Below are 25,792 nucleotides of genomic sequence, written 5' to 3' on the forward strand. Positions count from 1 at the left end.
GCTGAGGCAGGAGAATTGCCTGAACCCAGGAGGTGGAGGTTGCGGTGAGCCGAGATCGCGCCATTGCACTCCAGCCTGGGCAACAAGAGCGAAACTCCGTCTCAAATAATAATAATAATAATAAAAATAATAATAATAATAATTTAAATCACCATGTGAGGAGATCTACGAAACCTTTTTTCAAAAGGAGTCTGAGTCTGTTCTAGAACTGAAAACAAAACAAAACAAAAAAACCAAGATTTTTTTGAAGTTTTTTTTTTTTGAGATGGAGTCTCGCTCTGTTCCCCAGGCTGGAGTGCAGTGGTATGATCTTAGCTCACTGCAACCTCTGCCTCTCGGGTTCCAGCGATTCTCCAGCCTCAGCCTCCTGAGTAAGTGGGATTACAGGAGCGCACCACCACGCCCAGCTAATTTTTGTGTTTTTTCAGTAGAGTTGGGGGTTTCATCATGTTGGTCAGGTTGGTCTCGAACTCCTGACCCTGTGATCTGCTCACCTTGGCTTCCCGAAGGGCTGGGATTACAGGCGTGAGCTACCACACCCAGCCTAAATTTTTTACTCTTATGACAGGCTATTTTCCTGAAAGAAATCCTTTAAGTTAAAATTATATCAATTTAATTTGAATTATCCTACAAAAACAATGTTTTGCACTATAAATAAAAACCTAGTGCCCAGCCTGTAACAGAAGCTTATTGAACAACACATTGTTCACTATTTTGTAAAGCATACATAGATCCATAAAAATAAGCAGTATTAAGCAAAACTATATTTAATGTGACCCAGGATTTGTCTCATTTCTTTAATTCCCACTTTAAATGTTAAGAAAATGAAAAAACACTAGCTTGATTGAGCCATTCCACAATGTACATATATTTCAAAACATACTGTACACAATACACACAAATTCTGTCAGTTTTGAAAACGTGAAAAGGCATCTTCATAAGGGTAAAAACTTCAGCTGAGTTTAACATATTTCTTAAAATATTAATATTTCAAATTACTTAAATATAAAGGTTTCAGAAAAAAAATACACAGCTGCAGAAAATCTCAAACATAAGCAAAGAAATAGAAACCACAGTATTACCTAGAAATAATCATTGATAATTTGGTTATCTCTGGTGGTGATCTTATGGGTAATTTTTAAAATAACAAGCTTGTGTCTTCCTTTTAGTTTAATCTCTAAACTAAGTTAGAGATTAGTTAGTAGATTCAGAGCAGATTTTGAGCCTGAGTTCATGATATCAAAAACACTGTCAATCATATGCTCACTATTTTAAATTCTTGCAGCCATCACCAGCGCATGGCTGTTTCTTTTTTCTAAAGACTGAACACAAGTGGAAGGGTTCTCCTTCACTTATCATGAGATCAGAGTTTATTCCTCTCTGTGAATGTTGTCAATCACTCATTTCACTGGACTAATGAATAGTTTTCTAACTATTAGAACTATCAGAATCACCTGCAAGACTTGTTATACGGTATCAGAATCACCTGAGAAGTTTGTTAAAAACACAGATTACTGGGCCCCATCCCCTTAGTTTCTAATCCAGTAAATAGGGAGTTGGGCCTAAGAATCTGCATGTCTAACAAGTTTCCAGAGATGCTGACACTGCTGGTACAGAGGCCACACCCATCTCTATTTGTTTTTTAAATTTTTTCTTGTTTTTTTTTTTAATTTTTTTAAAGATGGGGTTTCACCATATTGGTCAGGCTGGTCTCGAACTTCTGACCTCAGGTGATCCGCCTGCCTCAACCTCCCAAACTGCTGGGATTACAGGCGTGAGCCACCGCGCCTGGCTTGTTTTTTAAATTTTTAAAAAATTTTGGGGCCGGGCACGGTGGCTCACGCCTGTAATCCCAGCACTTTGGGAGGCCGAGGCGGGTGGATCACGAGGTCAAGCGATCGAGACCATCCTGGTCAACATGGTGAAACCCCGTCTCTACTAAAAATACAAAACATTAGCTGGGCATGGTGGCGCGTGCCTGTAATCCCAGCTACGCAGGAGGCTGAGGCAGGAGAATTGCCTGAACCCAGGAGGCGGAGGTTGCCGTGAGCCAAGATCGCGCCATTGCACTCCAACCTGGGTAACATGAGTGAAACTCCGAAAAAAAAAAAAAAAAAAAGAAAGACTGCCATGGAAACATGTGGAAGAATGACTGACAAGAGTAAGTTAAGGAGTAAAGAGAACAGACAATAGTCTATTATTGGAGTCCTAGCAAAAAAAAAAAAATGAGGTAGTTCCGATCTAAGGTATAGAGTCAGAGACAACTATACTCAAAGGTTGTTTTGATTGGGAGCTGGCAGAGAGAAGAGGAAGATATAGAAGTCAGAGAAGACTGCCTGGCTGTAACTTCAGAAACACCATCCTCTTTCACCAGCTATCTATGATTAGCTCCCATCTGGCAGGTAGGATACTGAGGCTCAGTTAAGTACCTTATTCAAGTTCACACAGGTGGGAAATAACAGAGGAATTTAATGCCAAGGCACACTCTAACACTCACCAACGCTGCTGTCTTTAGAGACCATTAAAACAAGACTGTTTATTATTTTTTACATCATGATTCACTGAAGAAAAAAGTTATCTCCACTTCCAAGAGTCACTGCTATTTTCAGAAGAGAAAGAAAAATGAGTTAATGCATTCTTCTTTGTGGACTTCCTCTGAGTGACAGGTAGGCATGTTCCTAGCCTTCTGATTCTAACTCGAAGTACCAGAAGTACGTTTTACTATGCTGATAATTTCTTCTCTGCTGGAATTTTAAATAATGACAGCTATTCCTCCTAACATTCAGTACTAGGTAGATCTGTTTTAACATAAACTTTACAACATAAAATTTGAAAAAGGAAAGAGCATATGGTCAAATACATGTAATATGTTAAACGTGGTAGTTTGAGATTATTTCCCTACCCTGTGATTTCAAAACTTCTCACTTCTTGTAACAAATTAGAAACGGTCACATTGAGGATAAATAACACTTCATAAACACAGAATTTTGGGGCTATAAGGAACTATAATGAAATCTCCTCTTCTTACAAATGAGGAAACTGAGGCCAAGGCTACAGTCACAAAGATTGGCGGTAGCATGGAATAATCCATGCCTCCTAAGAGGATCCAAGTCAACCTCTGCAAGGGTACGACTCCCCTTAACTCTTAGGGTAAATAGAAGAATGAGGCAAAAACAAAAACTTATTCCCAAGAATGTTCTGACCACCTTACACAGTGCTTGGCAGAGAGAAGGTTCTTAAAACATTTCAGGAAGCATTGTTTATTGAAACAGAATCTTTCTGGGAGCAAAATTTCTATCAACCACTCTTCCTCCTCTCTCATTTATCAACTTTAATAACATTTGGTAATGGAATTTTTGGTGTGTGTGAGATGGAGTCTCACTCTGTCACCCAGGCTAGAGTGCAGTGGCATGATCTCAGCTCACTGCAACCTTCACCTCCCGGGTTTAAGCGAGTCTCCTGCCTCAGCCTCCTGAGTAGCTGGGATTACAGGGGCGCCACCATGCCTGGCTAATTTTTGTATTTTTAGTAGAGATGGTGTGTCACCATCTGGTCAGGCTAGTCTCGAACTCCTGACCTTGTGATCAGCCCACTTCGGCCTCCCAAAGTGCTGGGATTATAAGTGTGAGCCACCGCACCCGGCTTTTTAAACTTTTTTTTGTCACCCAGGCTGGAGTGCAATCATGCAATCTTGGCTCACTGTAACCTCTGCTTCCCAGGTTTAAGTGATTCCCCTGCCTCAGACTTTCAAGTAGCTGGGAATACAGGTGTACACCACCATGCCTGGCTAATTTTTGGATTTTTAGTAAACACAGGGTTTCACCAAGTTGCCCAGGCTGATCTTGAACTCCTGGCCTCAAGTGATCTGCCCTTGTTTTGGCCTCCCAAAGGGCTAGGATAATGGCTTGAGCCACCTCATCAGGCCCTAGTAATTGAAAATTGAGGCCGGGTGCGGTGGCTCAAGCCTGTAATCCCAGCACTTTGGGAGGCCGAGGCGGGTGGATCACGAGGTCAAGAGATCGAGACCATCCTGGTCAACATGGTGAAACCCCGTCTCTACTAAAAATACAAAAAATTAGCTGGGCATGGTGGCACGTGCCTGTAGTCCTGGCTACTCGGGAGGCTGAGGCAGGAGAATTGCCTGAACCCAGGAGGCGGAGGTTGCGGTGAGCCAAGGTCGCGCCATTGCACTCCAGCCTGGGTAACATGAGTGAAACTCCGTCTCAAAAAAAAAAAAAAAAAAAAAGAAAATTGAACATTCATATTTTATAAACATTTTAAACCCATCTCTTCTTTTCTTTTCACACATCTTAAGCTTCAATTCGAAATCCTCATAAGACCCCTCAAGGGATTATGCAGCTTTCACTTTCTTTACGCCTAAATGCAATCTGGCATGATTTATCTTGATGACAAATGTGGACATTTGAAAACAGATCGGTTTCATAAAAGATCTAAAAAGCTAATGACAAAGATTCTGTAAACAAAATTCCATTTTTTAAATCTCCTATTTCCAGGAATCTGATCTGAGGTTGTTCTAGGGTTATATACATCTCCCAATCATATTATTGTTTGTTTCTTTTTTTACTTTTTTTTTTCTTTTTCTTTTTCCCAGTCATATTATTTGTTAGACTGTTTTTCTCTTTTTTTGTGTCTTTAAGCACAAAGCTTGTTAACACACGGCCTTCTCCCAGTTCTCTTCTCCTCACTCTATTAACATACCACTTAAAAGTGAGCCTTCAGTGTATACCACCCTCCAATCCATTTCCATTCTGCAGCTGAGTGATCTTCCTGAACCAATCTCATTATGCCACTCTCCCTCTTAAGACCCTTCAGGGCATTCTAGTTAATGCTATGCATGCTGAAGTATTTAGAGGAAAATGTACTACTATCTGCAACTTACTTTGAAATGCATTTTTAAAAAAATGCGTAATAGAGTAGGACACATGTGATAAAGCAAATATAGTTAAATGTTAATGGCAAAATCTAGGTTGAGATACGTGAGTATTAACTGTAATACATGAGTATCAGCTTTTCTCTATGTTTGGAATTTTCATAAGATGTGAGAAGAAACCCGTTAGGGTTTTCCTACTGTTCTTACAAAAGGGCAAAGTGTAAAGGCCAACATTTGAGAGAAGATGGCCCCCCTAGCAGTGTCCAGGCTCTCCTGGCAGGTGCGATACTTCAGTACAGCTGTGGTCAGACCATTTGCCAAGCTTGTGAGGCCTCCTGTTCAGGTATATGGTGTTGAAGGTCGCTATGCCACGGCTCTTTATTCTGCTGCATCGAAACAGAAAAAGCTGGAGCAAGTAGAAAAGGAGTTGTTGAGAGTGGCACAAATCCTGAAGGAACCCAAAGTGGCTGCTTCTGTTTTGAATCTCTACGTGAAGCATTCTGTTAAAGTGAAAAGCCTAAGTGACATCATAGCAAAAGAGAGGTTCTCTCCCCTCACGACCAACCTGATCAATTTGTTTGCTGAAAATGGTCGCTTAAGTAATACTCAAGGAGTTGGTTCTGCCTTTTCTACCATGATGAGTGTCCACCGCGGACAGGTTCCTTGCACAGTGACCACTGCATCTCCTTTAGAAGAAGCCACACACTCTGAATTAAAAACAGTCCTGAAGAGCTTCCTAAGTCAAGGCCAGATATTGAAATTGGAGGTTAAGACTGATCCATCAATCATGGGTGGAATGATTGTGCGTACTGGAGAGAAATACGTTGACATGTCTGCCAAGACCAAGATTCAGAAGCTGAGCAAGGCTATGCGGAAGGTTATCTGAAAGTGTTGGTCTTCTGCTGTCAGTGAAAATTCTTAAACTTGGAGCAACAATAAAAAGCTCCCAGAACAACAACAAAGAAAGGCCAACATTCTTACCTTTCCTGCCCATCTCTCACAATGTCCCCCACCAACATGCTAGGCTGTAGACACACAGTATCTTTCAGCAACTTCTAGTCAGAGGCCTCGTTCTCTCCCAACTCTACACCTTCACATGTGCCATCACTTCTCTCTGGAATATTCTTCCCTTCCCCTCACCTGGGAGAACCCTATCTTTTCTTTATCTCTAGGAAGCTTTCTTTGACTACACAAGTTTGGTTAAGTGCCCTCTCTGTGCTCTGAATAGCACACTGTACTGCAGGGGGTCATCTTATATGTGAGTTTCCTCCAGCAGTCTGTAAGTGTGTCAAGTCTGTCTCCCTCATTCAACAAATAGGCTTCAGGCAGGTTCTCCTAACAGTCAGCAAGGTATAAAGTCTTTGTTTTCTTTAAGGAGATTGACTGCTCACCAAAAACAGAAACCATATCTTATATAGTATAGATCTGTCACCAACCTTCATATTCTTTTTGTTGTTTTGTCGGGTTTGTTTGTTTCGTTTTGAGACAGGGTCTCACTCTGTCACCCAAGCTGGAGTACAGTGGTACAATTATAGCTCACTGCAGCCTCAACCTCCTAGGCTCAAGCAATCCCCCCACCTCAGCTTAGGGAATCAGGACTACAGGTGTGCGCCACCATGCCTGGCTAATTTTTTCACTTTTTTGTAGAGATGGGGCCTCCCTATGTCGACCAGGCTGGTCTTGAACTCAAGCATTCCTCTCATTTCGATCTCCCAAAGTGCTGTAATTACAATCATGAGCCAGGACATCTGGCCCAAACCTTCATATTTCTTAATTCCAACCACACTCTCTATTTTCATACCATACTCATCTGTAACTGCTTGTCCTGGCCCTTTACCACAATCTATTAAAATCATTCATACTCATATCTATAAAACTCAAGTGGCCACCTCTCATCAATAACAGATCAGTTAACAGTGTAAGCTTATAATACATTCCTCCTTAATTAAACTTAGGAAAACTCTTTCTTTTTTTTTTGAGACAGAGTTTCGCTCTTGTTACCCAGGCTGGAGTGCAATGGCGCCATCTCAGCTCACCACAAACTCCACTTCCTGGGTTCAAGCAATTCTCCTGCCTCAGCCTCCCAAGTAGCTGGGACTACAGGCGTGCGCCACCATGCCCAGCTAATTTTTTTGTATTTTTAGTAGTGACGGGGTTTCACCATGTCGACCAGTATGGTCTCGATCTCTTGACCTCGTGATCCACCCACCTCGGCCTCCCAAAGTGCTGGGATTATAGGTGTGCGCCACCGCGCCCGACTGGAAAACTCTTTCTAGCCATTGGACCCAGTGTTCCCTAGCTGCCTTGCCACAGCCAAGCTGGACATGTTTGAAGATGCTAAAAGGTCCACCAAGCCCTCCTCTCTCTGTTCACCTATACAATTAGAAGGATAAAAAATGTTAAAATTCAGGATGCCTGTCCTTTGACATTGATACATTTAAAAATAATTACTAGGGTAAGCAGTCGGCGGGCAAGTGGGTGTAATCCACAGCCATCCGTTCTTGGGCATGGTGGCTTCCGACCTCAGGGGCCCCGAGACTCTCCCGTCGGCCAACCAAAATGAACTTCAATCCCTTTGTGACTTCCGACTGAAGCAAGAATCGCAAAAGGCATTTCAATGCACCTTCCCATATTCGCAGGAAGATTATGTCCTCCCCTCTTTCCAAAGAGCTAAGACAGAAGTACAACGTGCAATCCGTGCCCATCCGAAAGGATGAAGAAGTTCAGGTTGTACGAGAACACTATGAAGGTCAGCAGATTGGCAAAGTAGTCCAGGTTTACAGGAAGAAATACGTAATATACATTGAACGGGTGCAGCGGGAAAAGGCTAATGGCACAACTGTCCATGTAGGCATTCATCCCAGCAAGGTGGTTATCACTAGGCTAAAACTGGACAAAGACCACAAAAAGATCCTTGAACGGAAAGCCAAATCTCGCCAAGTAGGAAAGGAAAAGGGCAAATACAAGGAAGAAACAATTGAGAAGATGCAGGAATAAAGTAATCTTATATACAAGCTTTGATTAAAACTTGAAACGAGAAAAAAAAATAAATAAAAATAAAATAAAAATCATTACTAATGGCAAACAATTCAAAAAATTAAGTCACTAAATTATAAGTTATTTGGAAAACACAATACACCTAAGAGTTCCAGTAAAATAAAACCAAAAAAAATGCCTTATTCTGCACAATTAATATACCTTTAAAATGGCAAGTACAGAAAAGGGGCTTCAAACAGTGCTTGAAAGAATCCATCTACCTATCTTCAGTTCTTTGGCCTTCAGCTGGCAGTGAAACAGAAGCATCAGCTTCAAGACTGCCAGCCAAATAGTTAATGATCTGTAAACACACAATTATACAAGTAGAGCATTCCCGTTCAAACAGACAGGATGAAAACTTCATAAAGAACCCTTTAGGTGATGCTAAAATTATTTTCTAAATATTTTAACTAAATTTGCATTTTTATGTACTAGATTTCCTTAAAGAGGGGATATATTAAAAAAAAAAATTTCATTACAGCCTGAGCAACACGGCAAAACCCTATCTCTACAAAAAATAAATAAATAAAATAGTCAGGGATGGTGACACACGCCTGTAGCCCCAGCTACTCAGGAGGCTGAGGAGGGAGGATCACCTGAGCCCGGGAAGTTGAGCTGTAGTGAGTCGTGATTGCACCACTGCTCTCCAGCTTGGGCAACAGAGCAAGACCCTGTCTCAAATAACAACAAAAATTTCACAAAAGCAATACTATTATAATAAAGCTATCTTCATGTTCACATACAGGTGCTGGACAACTTTTTCTGCAAAGGGGTAGACGGTAAATATTTTAAGCTTCTCAGGCCACACAGGTCTCTGTCACACATTTTTGTTTTTATTCCCCCAACTCTTTAAAAATGTAAAAACAAGAAAATCTCCTCAAATTCCACACATGGTCACCAAAACAGTACAGGGATAAAGGTGTACTCATGATACTATTGTATCTCCCTGTCGGATCTCTAACTCAACAATAGAGTGAATCTCCATCAACTCTGTATTGACAACAAATCAGAAATATGAAGACTTAGAAATGTGATTTCTAACTGCAACACTGTCATTATTGGTTGTGTAAACCTGGTCATAAATTCCAACTTCTAAATGGAGGAGAGTAGCATCAGACCACCTCTATAGCGATAGATTTAAAATGCTATTACTATTATCATCTGTTACTACTCCTCCTTCTTCCTCTTTTTAAAGACAGGGTCTTGCTATGTTGCCCAGGCTAGTCTTGAACTTCCGGGCTCCAGCAATCCCCCCGCCTGAATTTCCCGAGTAACTGGCACTACAGGTGCATGCCACTGTGTCCAGATTCATCCATTACTTCTTGATCAGTAATACACTAGAATAAAACTCCTTAACATCTTTTTTTTTTTTATTATTTTTTATTTTTAGACAGGTTCTCACTCTCTTGCCCAGGCTAAAGTACAGTGGCAAGATTTCAGCTCACTGCAGCCTCAGTCTCCCAGTCTCAGGTGATCCTCCCACATCAGCCTCCTGAGTAGCTGAGACTACAGGTACAACCAATATGCCCGGTTGATTTATATATTTTTTGTAGAGTGGGATTTCACCATGCTGCCCAGGCTGGTCTCAAAGTCCTGAGTTCAAGTGATCTGTCCACACTGGCCTCCAAAAATGCTGGGATTATGCCACCATGCCCAGCCCAACTCTTTTATATCAGCAGTTTAAAAAATATAACAAAAACAGAAATCATGAAAAATGAGTAGTCAAAGCCAAACAGCGAAGTACACATAATACATTAATGATAATAGCTATCTTGAACACTTCCCAACTATGCATGCCACTGTTTGACATGGTCCCCAGCATCACGATCATCAGGAGACAGAGAATTCTAAACTGCCATATTCCTTCCTTATCCAACTGAGATTATCAACATTGTAAAGCTGGCATTTTTGATTTGGCCTTATATGACATAAATTATCCTATTTTATCTGAAAGCTCTGGTGACAAGAGCCATGAGGGTTCTTCAGTGAACTACTTGTGGCATGGATCTTCTGCACGGTCTTCCTTCCACAGGTTATCTGGAGGACCCGGGTAGGGTGAAGGGCTTTTGGTCCGCTCCCCATCTCCCAGAGAGCATCTTCCTCCCTCACACTGGTAGACAAGAGTAGGGAGAGACTATTAACCACACATAGGACATAGACGCAGTTGACTGTAAGTAACATTTATGCATGCCTATTCATTACTATATCCCTCCAACATGTCAAGGAATGCCTGTAGAGCAGAAAGACAAACCCAATGTTCAATTCCAGCTCAAGGCTGGGTGCAGTGGCTCACGCCTGTAATCCCAGCACTTTGGGAGGCTGAGGCAGGCGGATCACCCAAGGTAAGGAGTTTAAGACCAGCCTGGCCAACATGGCAAAACCCTGTCTCTACTAAAAATACAAAAATGAGCCAAGCATGGTAGCACGTGCCTGTAGTCTCAGCTACTCTGGAGTCTGAGACAGGAGAATCTCTTTAACCAGAGAGGCAGAGGTTGCAGTGAGCCAAGATCACACCATTGCACTCCAGCCTGGGCAACACAGCAAGACTCCGTCTCAAAAAATAAATAAAATGAATTCCAGATCAGTTGTGTAATCTGGGGCTCAAAACCCTTTCCTGTAAAACAGTAAACATGCTACATAATACGGCACCTAGCAGAACACTCAACACAAGTAACAGACACAATACATGATAGTTCCCATCCCCACAGCTAGCCAAAGCCTTATATTTGGATTCATCATTCAGCAATTCACATGTTATTAAAACAACAGACCTTATCCTTAATCATTTTCCTTACTCCACAGGCTGTCTGGATATGAATTAAAAATCATTAAGTTTAATCCAATAAATATTTACCAAGACCAATAAATGCTAATCACAGTGTTTGATCACAATGGTTATTAATAGTTCCCATACCCTAGGAGGTCAAAGTCACTCTAAAGCTATGGTTCTTAATCAACAAATATGGTATGTATTCTATAATTTAATTATTTCTTCAATAAGATGCAAATTTTTAACCTATCAGATAGCCAAAGATGAAAATGAATAACAGTGTTGGCAACGGTGCTAGACAAACAAGTATTCTCACATACTGATGGCAGAAATGTAAAATAGTACAACTTTCCTAGATGACTGACAATACTAATGTAGAAAGATTTAAAAGACCTAACAATTCCCCTTCTAGGAACTTATCCCAAAGAAAATACTGGGCAAGTGGAAAACGAGGTATAACAATAATAATCTGTCTACCAATCCATTATAATTATCGTATAGCTAAATATACTATTCAATCAACAAAAGAGATAAAGCCGTATCTGTTAACATGAAAAAATAAATAAAAACCCATGTTACATGAAGTGGACCATGGTACATGAAGTTAAAAATCGGATTACAAAAGAGTAATACAAAGGATGAGTTTAATAAAAAAATATACACATAGAGAAAATGAACACAGCCTGGTGTGTTAACAGATGCTCATATACATAACCCTAGAGCTTTGAGGCCAAGACCAGAGGATCACTTGAGCACAGGAGTTTGAGACCAGGCTGGGTAACATAGTAAGCTTCCCATTTCTCCAAAAAGTAACTAGCCAGGTATGGTGGTGTGCGCCTGTATTTCCAGCTACTTGGGAGGCTGAGGCAGGAAAATCACCTGAGTCCAGGAATTGGAGGCTAGGGTGAGCTGTGATCACACTATCGTACTCCAGCCTGGGCAACAGAGCAAGACTCTGTCTCTAAAATTAAAAAATAAATAAATAAGAAAAAAATGAACACTTACCTCTAGGTGGTAGGATCATGCATTATTTTTATTATCTTTCTTTCTTTTGAGACACAGTTCCGCTCTGTCACCCAGGCTGGAGTGGAGTGGTGTGATCACAGCTCACTACAACCTTGAACTCCTGGGCTCAAATGAACCTTCCACCTCAGCCTCCTGAGTAGCTGGGACAACAGACATGTGCCACCACACCAGCTATTTTTTTTTTTTTAATTGTTTCTGTACAGGCAGAGTCTTGCTGTATTACCCGGGCTGGCCTCAAGCCATGCCCCCGCCTCAGCCTAACAAAGTGCTGGGATTGCAGGCGCGAGCCACTGAGCATGGCTATTTTCACTTTCTTATCTTCTTACTTTTTTTTTCTTTCTCTGGCAAGAAACATGCATTACTTTCGTAATTTAAAAGAGTGATTTCCAATCTTGAGAGGAAGGTGTTTTAGACATAGTTTCTTTTGGTTCTTTTAATCCCATGAAGTATGAAATCTCAGTTTACAGGTCAGGAGGTTCTCATTTGTCCACAACTCCACAGCTTAAAGGATAGGGACTCAGATCCCGCGGCTTTCTTCAGGACGCCTTCTACCATACCTCAACTGCCTTGGCCCTTTTCTCTGGGCTTTAGGCCCTTTTCACAGGTTGTTCTCCTCCCGACTCTACTTAGCAAAATTGTACTCAGATGCCACCTTTTCCACAAAATCTTTCGTGACCTATTTAGCGATTATTTCATACTGACATACTTGGTCTTTACTACTTTGAGTCTTCTCCCCACAGGAGTTTATAAGCTCCTGGAGAGCAGAATCTGAGTCTTAGTCATTCTGTTTGCCCCAGATGACTCAGCAAAGCATTTTAGAAATGACATGTCTCTAATAAATGTTTGGTGAAAAAAAGAATAAAACGGTAATCTGTGGGATCTAATAACCACTCTCCTGATTCTACACATAATGCAAAGAAGGCCCAGAAAGGTTAGTTCATGGTCACTTTTTTTTTGGGGATCGAGTCTTGCGCTGCCACCCAGGCTGAAGTGCAGTGGCGCGATATAGGCTCACTGCAACCTCTACCTCCTGGGTTCAAACAATTCTCCCTGCCTCAGCCTCTGAAATAGCTAGGATTACTACAGGCGCCCACCACACCTGGCTAATTTTTCTATTTGTAGTAGAAACAGGGTTTCACCATGCTGGCTAGGCCAGTCTCAAACTTCTGACCTCAAGTGATCTGCCTGTCTCAGCCTCCCCAAGTGCCGGAATTATAGGCCTGAGCCACCACGCCTGGCTATGGCAGAGTCCCATGCTGAATTTTGGACTTTTCTTTTCCCATTTCAAGACTCCTTTCTAGTTTATATTTTCGAAGTGCTTTTGCTGACATTCTCTCTCACATGGATTTCACACCAGCTGAATTACTGCTCTACCACCCTATATCTGTGATTTTCCAGTTCTGTTTTCTGCTTTTGACAGTAGCACTGGGGGAAATATTATATGAGTCCTCTTAACAATTCTTAAACCTGTGCTCAAACTATACCTAACTGGAATAACAATGCTACTTTAAGGCTGTTCATCATTTGTTCAACACATAAATTCACTAGGCACCTATTAATGTGCTAAACACCATATCCCATTAACCAGAAACCTCTATTAACTGGCATCTGTGCTTACTGATAAAACTGATGCCAATAATCACCTAACATAGCCAGGCACTGTGGGTCACACCTATAATCCCAATGATTCAGGAGACTGAGGTGGGAGGGTCACCTTAGCCCAGGAGTTCAAGACCAGCCTGGACAACATAGTAAAACCCTATCTCCAGAAAAATGTAACAGTTTTTTTTTTTTTTTTTTTTTTTTAAAAAGTTTTGTTGCTTGCTCTGTTGCCCAGGCTGGAGTGCAGTGGTGTGATCTCGGCTAGCTGTAACCTCCCACTCCTGCGCTCAAGTGATTCTCCTGCCTCAACCTCCTGAGTAGCTGGGACTACAGGCATGTGCCACCACACTTGGCTGATTTTGTGTATTTTTAGTAGAGAATGGGTTTCACCGTGTTAGCCAGGATGGTCTCAATCTCCTGACCTTGTGATCCGCTCATCTCAGTCTCCCAAGTGCTGGGATTACAGGCGTGAGCCACGGCACCCAGCAAAATATAACAAAATTTTTAAATTACCCGTCATGGTGGTACATGCCTGGATTCCCAGTTACTCAGGAGGCTGAGGCAGGGGATCACTTGAGCCCAAGAGTTCAAGGCTGCAATGAGTTATGATCATGCCAGTGTACTACAGTCTAGGTGACAAAGCGAGACACCATCTCTAAAAAAATAAAATACAATAAGTAACCTAAAACAGAGGTTCACAAACTTCAGGCCACAGGCCAACACTGGCCCCCTGCCTGCTTTTGTAAATAAAGTTTTATTGAAACAAGGTAGTATCCAGTCAGTTACATATTTTGGAACCACAAGAGCAGAACTGAGTAGTTACAGAGACCATATGACTTACAAAGCCTAAACTATTTACAATCTGGCCCTTGACAGAAGAGTTTGCAGATCCTATTATAAGATGCCAATATGCCATCTTAATCTCAAAATACTTTATATTTGGTATATTTTTAGTAGGAGTAACATATAACAAACAAGTAATAAATAATTTCATGTTAATTATTTGAAAATCATCAAAAAGTCAAGGAACCTTGATGATCTTTAATCCTAGCTCCTCACATAATCGTTTTAGACTGAACATTCTCATTATTTTTAAAACCAATCCTCACACAGAAAACCACACACTCCCTTGCCAGTTACAATTTACTTCTCTGAACAGATCTCTGAATTCCACTGTGTGTATCTTAAGGTTTCCTACTTGCAATAACTCAAGTATAATAGTGTTTTATTCCTGAAGGGGAAAAAAAGACTTTCACATATACTTATTGATGGTGTTCAGCATTTGTGGGACTTCTTTGGCTACATATTACCATGAACTAATACCTTCAAGGAACAAGATAGCAACTTTACATTTCTTTCCTGGGTGTAATTAAATGACCCACATCTAAATAAACCCAACTTCAATATGCCTTAAAATATTTCTTTAAAAATATTCAATAACTCACAAGATTAAAATAAGAAAATTTATAAAATGTCAGAACAGACAAGGCTTTGGAGATCACCAAATTCAAATAGCCTAATTTACAGTTGAGAAAGATGAGGCTTAAATGACTTGACAAAGGACCAGCTACTTTTTATTAATTCACACTGACTGCAAATCAAAAAGTTATACTGAAGTCCTAGCTATAAAACCAGGCACTGTGCTCAGGACCAGGATTATGTATACCTAGGTCTGTATCATCATTCCTGTTCTAGGTTGTTTCTGAAAATGTAAAGCTTTGTCATAGTCTCAGATTTGGTTTTTACGGTATTTATTATTTGAAACAGGGTCTCACTCTGTCACCCAGGCTGGAGTGCAATGGCACAATCTCAGCTCACTGCAACCTCTGCCTCCAGGGCTCAAGCTGTCCCCCCACCTCAGCCTCCCAAGTAGCTGAGACTCAGCTAATATTTTTATTTTTTGTAGAGACAGAGTTTCAACACATTGCTTAGACTGGTCTCCAACTCCTGAGCTCAAGCTATCCATCCACCCCCCAGCCTGCCAAAGTGCTAGGATTACAGGTGTGGGCCACCGTGCCTGGACTCAGATTTGGTTTTTTAAATAAGAGATTCCAGAGATCACTTTCATTCATGAATGATATATCAGGGCCAAGCATCCTCCTGCCTGGCACCTTCAAACTCCTAACAAAGACAACCACAATCCCTATTTCTTTCTTTCCTCCACCAGCACAGCGTGAATGCTGCCATACGTGATGGTAAAATGTCTTTAAGAAATCTTCAGGGGTATTTTAGAAAGTTGACTCTATATAACCAGTATACAAATCAGTTATTAGCTTCTTCCTCTGATGAAAATCCCAATAGTACTGAAAGAAAAATATTAAATTTCAAGCTTTTATTACCTGATACTAGATGTAACTTTATGAACTATTAAGCTCATAAAAAAGGAAATTTAATCTATTCTAAATATGAAGGAATGAAGGAGGCTGGGACCTCTAAGAACACTCAGTACCAAGCACTGACCCGGTGTAAAAGGAGGGTTAAAAAAACAAAACAAAACAAAAAAAAACATGGCACAATCTCAGCGCAAGTTAAGTATACCAAAAAATGGACAAAACTGCCACTTTTACCACAAACAGAATCATCTATGCAATATCTAATGTGCAGAAATAACTGGAGGAAATGTATCAAATGAGAACAAAACTACTGAATCTCTCCTTTACCATGGTAGCGTTTGAAAATAAGTCTTAAAATAATTAAAATAGAATGTGCTTCAATGAGGTCATATGATCTTAAATCCATTTTAGCTTAATAATTCGTAGTAATTTGTTTAAATTAGTAAATTAAAAATGTATGTATTTTTTTTTTTTTTTTGCTTTTGGACCCTAATTTATTTTTGCCCTACTAATATCACTTATATGGGCACTAATTCAATTTTTAAAAAGTTCTAATCACAAATATTTTCTAATTCAGTTTAAGTCCGTGACAAACTATCACTTGCCAATATTATCAGTATACAAACATTATCTCATCTGATCCCCCCACAACCCTAGAGGCATGTATTATTATTTCTATAACATCCATTTTAAAGATGAACAAACTGAGGTGTATAGATGTCAAGCAACTTGCTTAAAATCATAGGGCTTGTATGCGATAAGGTGGTAATTCAATCCAGGCTAATCTGCAGTAGGTGCTTTCAATCACATTAAAAACCAGGGTAAAAACTAATTTGTCAACTAGTTCCATGTGACTTTAAAGAATATCAATAATCATATATTCTAGCTTGGCAGCACTCCATCAAAAAAAGTAATTATTTCTATGTAAACATTCATATGTAACCATGCAGCCTATCAAGTAGCATTTGACTTCTTCGTTTCCTTTCCTGTTTTTAGATGTACATAATGTTTTAAAAAAAAAAAAAAACTCTGCTATTGAGTCAATACCAAATACCAAAGTTTTTAAACTTAATCATTGTATAAGCCAAACTTCAGTTATCTCACATGTAAGAAAATGGAAGACAGTTTTCCTATAAATGATTCAGGAGCTAAGTCTGCAAAAATGTGAACCTTTGAACTGTTTTCCCCCAGTCCTCTCTCCCCACTACTAGAGTCACTAAAGAAACAGAATACACATCTTGCAGAGAGAACCCAGGAGATACAGAACAATCAGGAGAACTGACACACTGGACCATTTCTCCTTATTACATCCATTTAGCTGAAGAGGCTTAACTAGAAAGGTGTGTTCTACTGCCCTTTACAAATTTCAGAATTATATGTGACAGTTAAGGCAGCCGCAACACGAGCACATTGTACCCGAGAACGCTGAATCAAGAATATTTATCGCCAGGTTTCAGATCTAGCTTCTCAGTCAATTATACAAAGAGTCAGCTATTAAATATTAATGACATGCCATTTGCGCTGGAGCTTTTGCAAAGAGCCTCCTGCTACCAATTTTTGTGATGAAAAAAAAAAAACTGTCATTTTCTAGATAAACCCTAGGCCACCAGAATCCCTCAGATGAAGGATCGAATTCTGTCCTTCCCAGGGGAGGCTGACAGGGCCACCCAATATCCGGGAATGAGGAGGAGGAACCTGGGGGAGGGCGGGTCCCCGCAGGTCCCGGGTCTAGGGTCTCCGGTTCCCCTTCACCCCAGCCGTCCGCGACAGGTCGGGAGGCGGGGCGGGGCCGGCTGTCCACACAAAGAGAGCCAGCGAGCTAGCCGGCGGACAAGGTACCCCGGGCCGCTGGGGGCCAGGCGGGGCGGGGCAAGGCGGGGAACACTTACCCAGCAGTAGCACGTTCTTCCCCGCAGGGAGCTTGGAGCGCGAGCGGGTGGAGACCTCGCTGAGGATGCAGGACCTAACGGGGAGCAAGGCGCACCGTGAGGCCGGGGCTGGAGGCCGGAGCCACAGGGCGGGAGGGACTGACCCGGTCTCGGCGCGCCGGGGATGGGGCCGCTAGGAACAGAGTGGTCGGGCCCGGCGCCGAGCTCCAGCGGGCACGGAATCCCGAGGCGTCCGCGCAAGGCCGGGAAAGCCAGCGGGGGCAGAGGGAGGGGTGGGGTCGTTACCAAAGGTTCTGCCCGTCCTCGTCGTCGCCCGCCGCGGCGCCACCGTTGCCCGTCGCTATCTCGTTGGCCAAGGGGCCGCTAGTGTAAGTCGAGCCTAATCCTGGCGGAGAAGAACCGAAGGAGCCGACTCGCCCCACTGCCGCCATCTTGGTCGGGAACCACACCACTCCCGGCAAGACTAAATGTGCGAAGCGACTGAGACAGCAGCGGTGGAGGCGGCGGGAACCCGGATATGGGGCGTTCAGCTCACGGGAGCGGGGCGGGGCCAGCGGGGGCGGGGCGGGGCCCCGGGCTGGGCCGGGACTGAAGGAGTGAGTGAGGACTGACTGCGCGTGCGCGGCTGTCTGGCCAGCGCGGAGGGGCTGCGCGTGCGCGGGTATTGGGGGCGGGTGGCGGGCCGCTCTGCTGCATCTCAAGTTGGCTGATCTCCCCGTTTTGAAGCGCTTTTCTTCCGCTCATCCGCAGCTGGGCTGCAGCAGCGGGGTTGGGTGTGTCAGGTAAACAGTGCCCCCTCCCACCCTTCAGACAGGTCTCCAAACCCCGCAGCCGGCGCGGAATTGCTGCACTGTCATTGCCGGCCCACGCACTGTTCTGGCTGCGAGCGGTCCCCCGCCCACACCGGCGCTTCGCAGGCGCCCAGATAGAAATGGGTCGCCCGGCTGGTAAAGAGGCTGCTCTGCAACCCTGGGCTGGAGTATTGCTGTGGTCCCGGATTTCTGGACTTTTGCGTTCTCAAGTGGCGACGTGTTCCTCAACCTGGACCCACATCAGAAGCAGGGTCTCCCAGCCCCTATGGAGCGGCGCGACAAAGTAATTGTTTATCCTGGAAATAGACTGTTATTTTAAAAAAATGTTCTCAGGGCTTGTTTTAATTCTTCTTGATGTTTTTGTATGAGATCCTTCATGTGAGATTTGAAAAGACCCACTACTCGGGTCCTCTAACCGGTCACCAGACATTTATTCCACACGTACCACATCGAGCACAGTTGGCACTGGGGAATACGTGGATGGACCTATCCTACCCCTGAAAGAACTCCTTTTCTATGAGAACTTTACTGGGTAAACGTATTTGAATATCTGAACTCCACGTTAAAAAGAGTCAGTGGTTTTAAGGCTCTATCCTAGTACACCTGGAAAAGCATTTGCTTAAAATTGTCTGGCCTTTGTACATTATCACTTCATATTTGAAAAATCACTTGCTAATATATGGCCTGATCAATGCTGTTATGCTAGTGAGAAAATCCACAGCTAAAGACTATTTGCTCTATATTAGCATTACAGTTAGAAGTCTGGAAGGCTTTGGAAGCTGGCAAATCTGAGTTCAGGTCTAGCTCTACCAGTTTACTGGCTATGTAATCTTAGACAATTTACTTAGCCTCCGTGAGTCTCAGTTTCCTTATCTGTCAAATGAGGTAAAAGGACCTAGAGTTGTGAAGATTAAACGGGATGATTCACGTAAAATGGCGTAGAATAAACGATTGGCAAATCTTAAGTGTTCACCGCATGTTAATTGTTATCAATGACTTTCTTTACCTTTCAAACCATTAGTATTTGACCAATCTCTAGAAGTGATGGGCCCAAAGAACTTTTGCAGCTAAAATGCTTTGTTTATCGCCCGTAATGCCAGCACTTTGGGAGGTCGAGGCGGGCAGATTGCTTAAGCCCAGGAGTTCGAGATCAGCCTGGGCAACATGGTGAAACCTCGGCTTTACAAAAAAAAGTACAAAAAATTAGCCAGGCGTTGCGGTGTGTGCCTATAGTTCCAGCTACTTGGGAGGCTGAGGTGGGAGGATCACCTGAGCCCAGGAGGTCAAGGCTGCAGTGAACTGCGATCACACCACTGCAATCTAGCCTGGGTGACAGAGGAAGACCCTGTCACTAAATAAATAAGTAAATAAATAAATAAAATAAAACTTTTGATTTTGTTGTTTATATAGTTAGGAAAGGAACCAGAACCCTGCCCAGTGGCCCTACACGCTCTGTGGCACCAAGCAGGATGGAGACCCCCAGGAGAAGCTGAGTCTTTATGTCACCATTCTAAAGGAGAGCTGTATACTGCTTGGCCCTTCTGAAAGCCAGTTTACTCTGTACTGTATTCAGTCATCTTCTTCCTCAGAGCATTTTCCCCTCAATTTTGTTTATTTACAGAGTTGTCAGTTCCGTATCATACTTGCTTAGTCTGAGAAGTATTTACTTTTATAATAGTGTCAGGCTTCTAACACCTCATGACTTCCCGATGATCAACTACCCACCTAAATTTAAGTCAAAGTTGTATTCCTTGTGGTTTTATAATATCCCTATCCAGCATTCCTTCCATTAAGGTGGCTGACAAAATTGGTCGTTTGTAAATGCCTACCATGTACCAGGCACTCTGCTTGTTGTGATTTGCAATCCTCGCACTTTGTAAGGGTCAGCAAAATCAAGTAACCTACCCCAGGTCACACACATCAGAAGTTTATAGATAAGCTGAGATTTTTACTATCTAGTCTGTAAATTGACCTAGTCAAATCATGTTAAAATAAATGTCCTGGTAATTTCAGATGCAGTTCTGGTAAATACCCTCTGCGAAAACCTCTACATTACAAAAATAGGGAAGTTATATATTATGAGGAAGTCTATAAAAGGAATAATTCAGCAGTGCCTTGGAATTTTTGTTGCATAAATGCTGTTTTATAATTGAGCTATTTTCTATACTATGATTGCTTTTTCTTTATTGCTTATTTTTTTCTTACATCTAAAAGTAAAAACCATGTTATTTTTCATTTGCTTAGATTTCCATGTCTTTAGTTGAGTTTCAAATTCCTGTCCCAGCTGTGTAAAACTCCTTGTTAGGTATTCTAACAATTTTACCTTCTTAGAGACACCTTGAAGAACCTTCTGGCCTGCTCCAATCTGAGTTGGTTATTCTGAAACTGAATACACTGCTGCCATCCTGTGATCTTTCACTATTTTTCAAGTGTTTGCCTCAATCTTCTTTCTTCTCGTTTTAGTGGAGGACTTCCTCCAATAATTTTATGAAAAAACGGTACATGGGTAAGTCTTTGGAGACCTGTGTATCCAGTCAAGGTCAACCAGAGGAAAAATGGTATTCTTAAGGGGGTGCTAGAAGAAGGCTTAATGAAGGGACTGTTTACAAAGATGTGAACAGTGTGAAGAGGTAGGACTAGTAGCAGCAGGAAGCCTTAGGCCTGAAAGGGAGAGAGGAAGGGGTGTTTACTAGAATCTGGAGAGAGATGCAGCTTGTAGGAAAGGGTAGCCCACCAAGATCTATAGTCTTCAGTAAAGGAACACAGTATCCATCTTTCTTTCTGCTCCAGGGTCTCCTACCAATGCCGCTCTTTGACCAAAGCCAACCAGAAGCCAGAGGGCAGGAGACCCAAGTGAAGCAATCCGTACAGGTCTAGCTCCCTGAGCACAGGTAGGAATAGAGAAGGATCTCGAGAGGCAAACAAGATATCTAGCACAACTTCTATGTTTGAAAATGCATTTAACCTACCCTCACTTAATAATAGTTTGGCTAAGTGTAGAATTCTTGGGTTACAGGCTATCTTCCCTTAGGTGTTTAAGGCCTTGGCCCCCTTGTCTGCTGGACTCTAGTGTTGCCATTGAGAAATCCAAAGCCATTCTGATTTCTAAACTTTTGTTATGTGTTCCTTTTGTTTTTTCCTTATTGAAATCCCTTATAACTTCCACAGATTCCCACTAACACATCTATCCGCCTTCAGGTATTTGCACTTTCATACTCTTCCCTCCTGCTAAGTATGGAAGAATAATCTATACTGTTGCACTAACGCATTCTCTATGCACTAGAACCCATCTCCTATCCTCAACTCAAGGACATTATTCCAATAATTCTTCCCTGTTTCTCTATATAATCATTTTTGATCATCACTAGATTATTGCCATTAACATACAAACATACTATTGATTCTCTAATTTGAAAAAAAGAAAAATTTCTCTGAACCCCAGTCCTTCACCAGCTACTACTACATTTCTTTCCTTTTCTTTGAGACAGGGTCTTCCTCTGTTACCTAGGCTGGAGTGCAGTGGTGCAATCTCAGCTCACTGCAACCTGTATCTCCTGGGTTCAAGCAATTCTTCTGCCTCAACCTTCTGAGTAGCTGGGATTACAGGTGCACACCGCCACACCCGGCTACTTTTCGTGTTAGAGATGGGGTTTCACCATGGTGGCCAGGCAGGTCTTGAACTCCTGACGACAAGTGATCTGCCCTCCTTGGCCTTTCAAAGTACTGGGATTACAAGTGTGAGCTACCACACCGGGTCTGTTTCCTTTCTTTAACAGCAAAACTCTTTAAAAGAATTGTCTCTCTAGGCTATCTTAAATTTCCCCTTGCCCTTATGGCTCAATTCAATCAGGCTTTTACCCCCATGACTCCATAGAAACTGCCCTTACCCTTGTCAATGACCCCCTTGTTGCTCAGTACAATAGTACACTGTTTATCCTTGTCTTTCTTGGCCTATCAACAACACAGGATACAGTTGCTCGTTCCTTCTGGATATCCTTCATGTGGCTGCCAGGTCACCATGTTCTCATTGTGTTTTTCCTCCCTTGATAGCTGTTCTTTCCCAGCTTCCTTTTCTTGTTATTCATTTTTTTCTGACTGCTGATGTTGCAGGACCCGGGGACTCAGTCTTTTTTCCTCTTCTCTCTCTGCACTCACTCCCTTGGTGATGTCATCCAGTCTGGCTACTTTAAATTCCATCTATATGATAAAGACTTCTAAATTTATTGCTCCAGCCCAGAGCTCCATCTGGAACTCCAAGTTAATATAGCCAACAGCCTATTCCACATCTCCACTTCAATGTCTGATAGATAGCTCAAACTCAACATGCCCCAAACTGAACTTCTGTTCTATAGGAACAACATGTCTTCTACCTATGGGCTTCCCCATTAGGTCGCCACTCCTTGTTGCCTTGTTGGCTAGGCCCAAAATCTGAGTCATGCTTGACCTTTCTATTTCTCTCACACCACATGTTGAAACCATGAGAAATCCTATTGTCTCTACCTTCAAAATATACCCACAATCCAACTTATTACTGCACTTCCTCTGACACCCTTTGATTTGAGCTATCATTTCTTGCCTGAAGGACTGTAAAACGCTCTTCAGCATGACATCTAGAGTAATCCTTTAACAATACAGGAGCGAGTGAGGGGGAGTGCGGCGACTCATGCCTGTAATCCCAGCACTTTGGGAGGCCGAGGCAGGCAGATTATGAGGTCAAGAGATTGAGACCATCCTGGCCAACGTGGTGAAACCCATCTCTACTAAAAATATAAAAATTAGTTGGGCGTGGTGGCGCGAGCCTGTAGTCCCAGCTACTTGGGAGGCTGAAGCAGGAGAATCGCTTGAACCCAGGAGGCAAAGGTTGCAGCGAGCCGAGATTGTGCCACGGCACTCCAGCCTGGCAACAGAGCGAGACTCCGTCTCAAAAAAAAGAAAAAAAAAAGAATATAAGTGAGACCACATCACTTCTATGCTCAAAACCCGACAGTGGCTCCTAATTTTACTCGGAGGAAAAGCCAAAGACCTTGCAATGACCCATAAGGCCATGCAGGATCTGGCCCCGCTGTCTCTCTGACCTTCTCCGTTCCACTCTTCCCTTCAGTTTCCCCCTTTCAGCCACATGAGCCCCGCTGCTATTTCTTGAATATGTTATGTGTTCCTTTGCTTTGAGGCCTTGGTTCTAGCTGTTCTTTCTGCTTCGATGGAAGTGAGGAGCTGTCCACGCCAGTGTCCTCCCCTAGGTAGCCTGTTGGCCAACTCCCTTTTCTCCTGCGGTGAGTGTGCTCCGTTCTCAGCTTCTCAGTGAGGTCTGTCCTGACCACTCCATTTAACATTGCAGCCTGGCCCTTCACCTCTGAAATGCCAGATTCTCCTTACCTTGCTGACCTTTTTGCTTTCCATAGCACTTATTACCGTCTAACATAGCATAGGATTTACTTGTTCATTAGAACCCAAGCTCTGTGAGGGCAAGGATCTTTATGTTCTTTAATAATGTACCCCAAGCACTTAGCACCTGGAACATAGCAGGCCTTCTGTAAAGATTTGCTGAAGGTATGAATAAATGAATGAATCTGCTCCTTGTTACCAGTGTTTCAAAATTTCAGAATGGGGGGTGTGTGTGGGCGTGTGTGCACGTGCGTGTGTGTGTGTGTTTAAGAGAAGAGGATAAAAATTCTTCATTGCAACACTTGAAAGCAGGAGCTCTCTTTTATGATAGTTTAACCATTGACTTTATTTATTTAGAGACATGGTTTTGCACTGTTGCTCCGGCTGGAGTGAAGTGAGGCAATCAGGGCTCACTGTAACTTCGAGCCCCTGGGTTTAAGTGAACCTCCTGCCTCAGCCTCCTGAGTAGCTAGGACTATACCTGTGTGCCACCATGTTCCAGCTAATTTTTTTTTTTTTTTTGAGACAAGGTCTCACTCTATCATCCAGGCTGGAATGTGGTAAGCTGATCTCAGCTCACTGCGACCTCGACCTCCTAGACTCAAGTGATCCTCCCACCTCAGCTTCCTGAGTAACTGGGACTACAGATGCACGCCACCATGCCCATCTGATTTTCAAATTTTTTATAGAGACAAGGTTTTGCTTTGTTACCCAGGCTGATGTTTTAAATTTTTGGTAGTGGCAAGGTCTCACTATGTTGCCAAGGCCAGTCTCAAACTCCTGAGCTCAAGCCAACTTCCTGCCTCAGCCTCTCAAAGCACTGGGATTATAGACGAGCCATTGCACCCAGCCTTAACCATTTTAAAAATATAAATCATGTAAAAGAATATTACACACCCCACTCCTTTCCTATTTTACCAAGTTATATAAATAGAGATTTATGTTTCCCAGAAGGCCCTTGGCTTCCTTAAGCTCATCAATAATACTACCGTGTTATATCTGGGAAGTGCTCGGGTCCTACTGGGATTCCCTGGGTATATCCCAGATGGCTCTGCCTTTTGGTTTGGTTTCTAATTCAGCTGAGCCTCAGGGCCTGTAAGTGGGAAATGGAACACTAGCCAAAAGAGAGACAGCTCCTCCTCTCTCCTCGCTTGTCTTCTCTCCTCTCTCTCTCTCTCTGTCGACCAGCATCCTCTGCAAACTCATCAGCTTTCTCAAGGTCCCACTGGGTATTTTTCTATCTAAAGGAAAGTGATCACTGGATAGACACAGGAGCTCTGCAGAAAACTAGTTTGACTGGGCGGGGAGCTTTCTGTAGGTCTCGAGGTGGGGGCTACAGAACCACTTCTTTCTTTTGGGGTTGCCTCCTTCTGTGTTTGGGAACCAGAACAAGGCGGCTACCACGTGGGCTGCTTCCTATTGTATCAGTTTCACAGCCTGCCACCAGCAGGTTTTCAGATAAAACCTCCTTCACCCGTGGCGCCAAGTGCTGGCAGTCACAGCTGATACAAATGCTGGCTAAAAAGCCAAAATCAAAAGAAAAATAAAGTAAGCAAGATGAGTGGACTCTTAAAGTTTGACTCTATAAACAACTCAAATGGTAGTATTGAAAAGGACCAAGGACTTCCAAGTTTAAATAGGCCCATCCTCTCTGCAATATATGAATCTTTTTTTTTTTTTTTTTTTTGGTAACATTCCTGACATTTGAAACAAACTGGTGATGCTAGGATTAGCAGAGTCGTTGCTTGCCATCTCTCCCAGCAGAGACCCCAACCAGGGACCCAGCTGGACAGAGCTGACACCCACAGCTGCTTATATTTGCTTTCCTTTAAGTCATGTTTAGCTCATTCTAAGTACCTCCTTAGAATGAATGAAATGATGGGTATCTAATTCATTTTGTAATCACCAACCCCTCTAATTACAGACCTAACTTTTCTCTTGCTTATCACATAGGTATTTTTATCAAGTGAAACTTCACAGAACGTCATATCTTAGCACAAACAAAGAGATGGAGAAATACCTAAGAGAAAGTAGAAATAGGCTCTCTT

The 25,792-nt window shown here is 42.5% G+C and overlaps 2 protein-coding genes and 1 long non-coding RNA gene across 3 annotated transcripts in view; 2 read left to right on the forward strand and 1 right to left on the reverse strand.

The window, feature by feature from the left end:
• DYNC1LI1 (dynein cytoplasmic 1 light intermediate chain 1) overlaps positions 1-18,132 on the reverse strand; it is a 44,666-nt gene extending 26,534 nt beyond the window's left edge. Inside the window, exons 1-2 of the mRNA XM_017521685.2 lie at positions 17,833-18,132; positions 17,548-17,621 (exon numbers count right to left, since the gene is read on the reverse strand). Coding sequence (XP_017377174.1) covers positions 17,548-17,621; positions 17,833-17,978 — 220 coding nt within the window. The 5' untranslated portion in view covers positions 17,979-18,132. The remainder of the gene's footprint in view (positions 1-17,547; positions 17,622-17,832) is intronic.
• On the forward strand, positions 5,119-5,846 carry LOC108299416 (ATP synthase subunit O, mitochondrial-like). The gene has a single exon (XM_017521686.2). The coding sequence runs from the start codon at positions 5,136-5,138 to the stop codon at positions 5,775-5,777; it is 642 nt and encodes a 213-aa protein (XP_017377175.1). The 5' UTR covers positions 5,119-5,135; the 3' UTR covers positions 5,778-5,846.
• Positions 17,553-18,692, forward strand: LOC108299419. The gene is made up of 2 exons (XR_005198936.1): positions 17,553-17,643; positions 18,358-18,692. It is a non-coding gene; the product is annotated as an uncharacterized LOC108299419 (long non-coding RNA).
• The last annotated feature ends 7,100 nt before the right edge of the window (positions 18,693-25,792 follow it).

The sequence above is a fragment of the Cebus imitator genome, unplaced genomic scaffold (assembly GCF_001604975.1).
Source record: "Cebus imitator isolate Cc_AM_T3 unplaced genomic scaffold, Cebus_imitator-1.0 Scaffold21, whole genome shotgun sequence".
NCBI classification, from domain to species: domain Eukaryota; kingdom Metazoa; phylum Chordata; class Mammalia; order Primates; family Cebidae; genus Cebus; species Cebus imitator.

Excerpts from the sequence above, each read along its gene's own strand:
- LOC108299416 (XM_017521686.2), top strand. The coding sequence starts at position 5,136 with ATGGCCCCCCTAGCAGTGTCCAGGCTCTCCTGGCAGGTGCGATACTTC.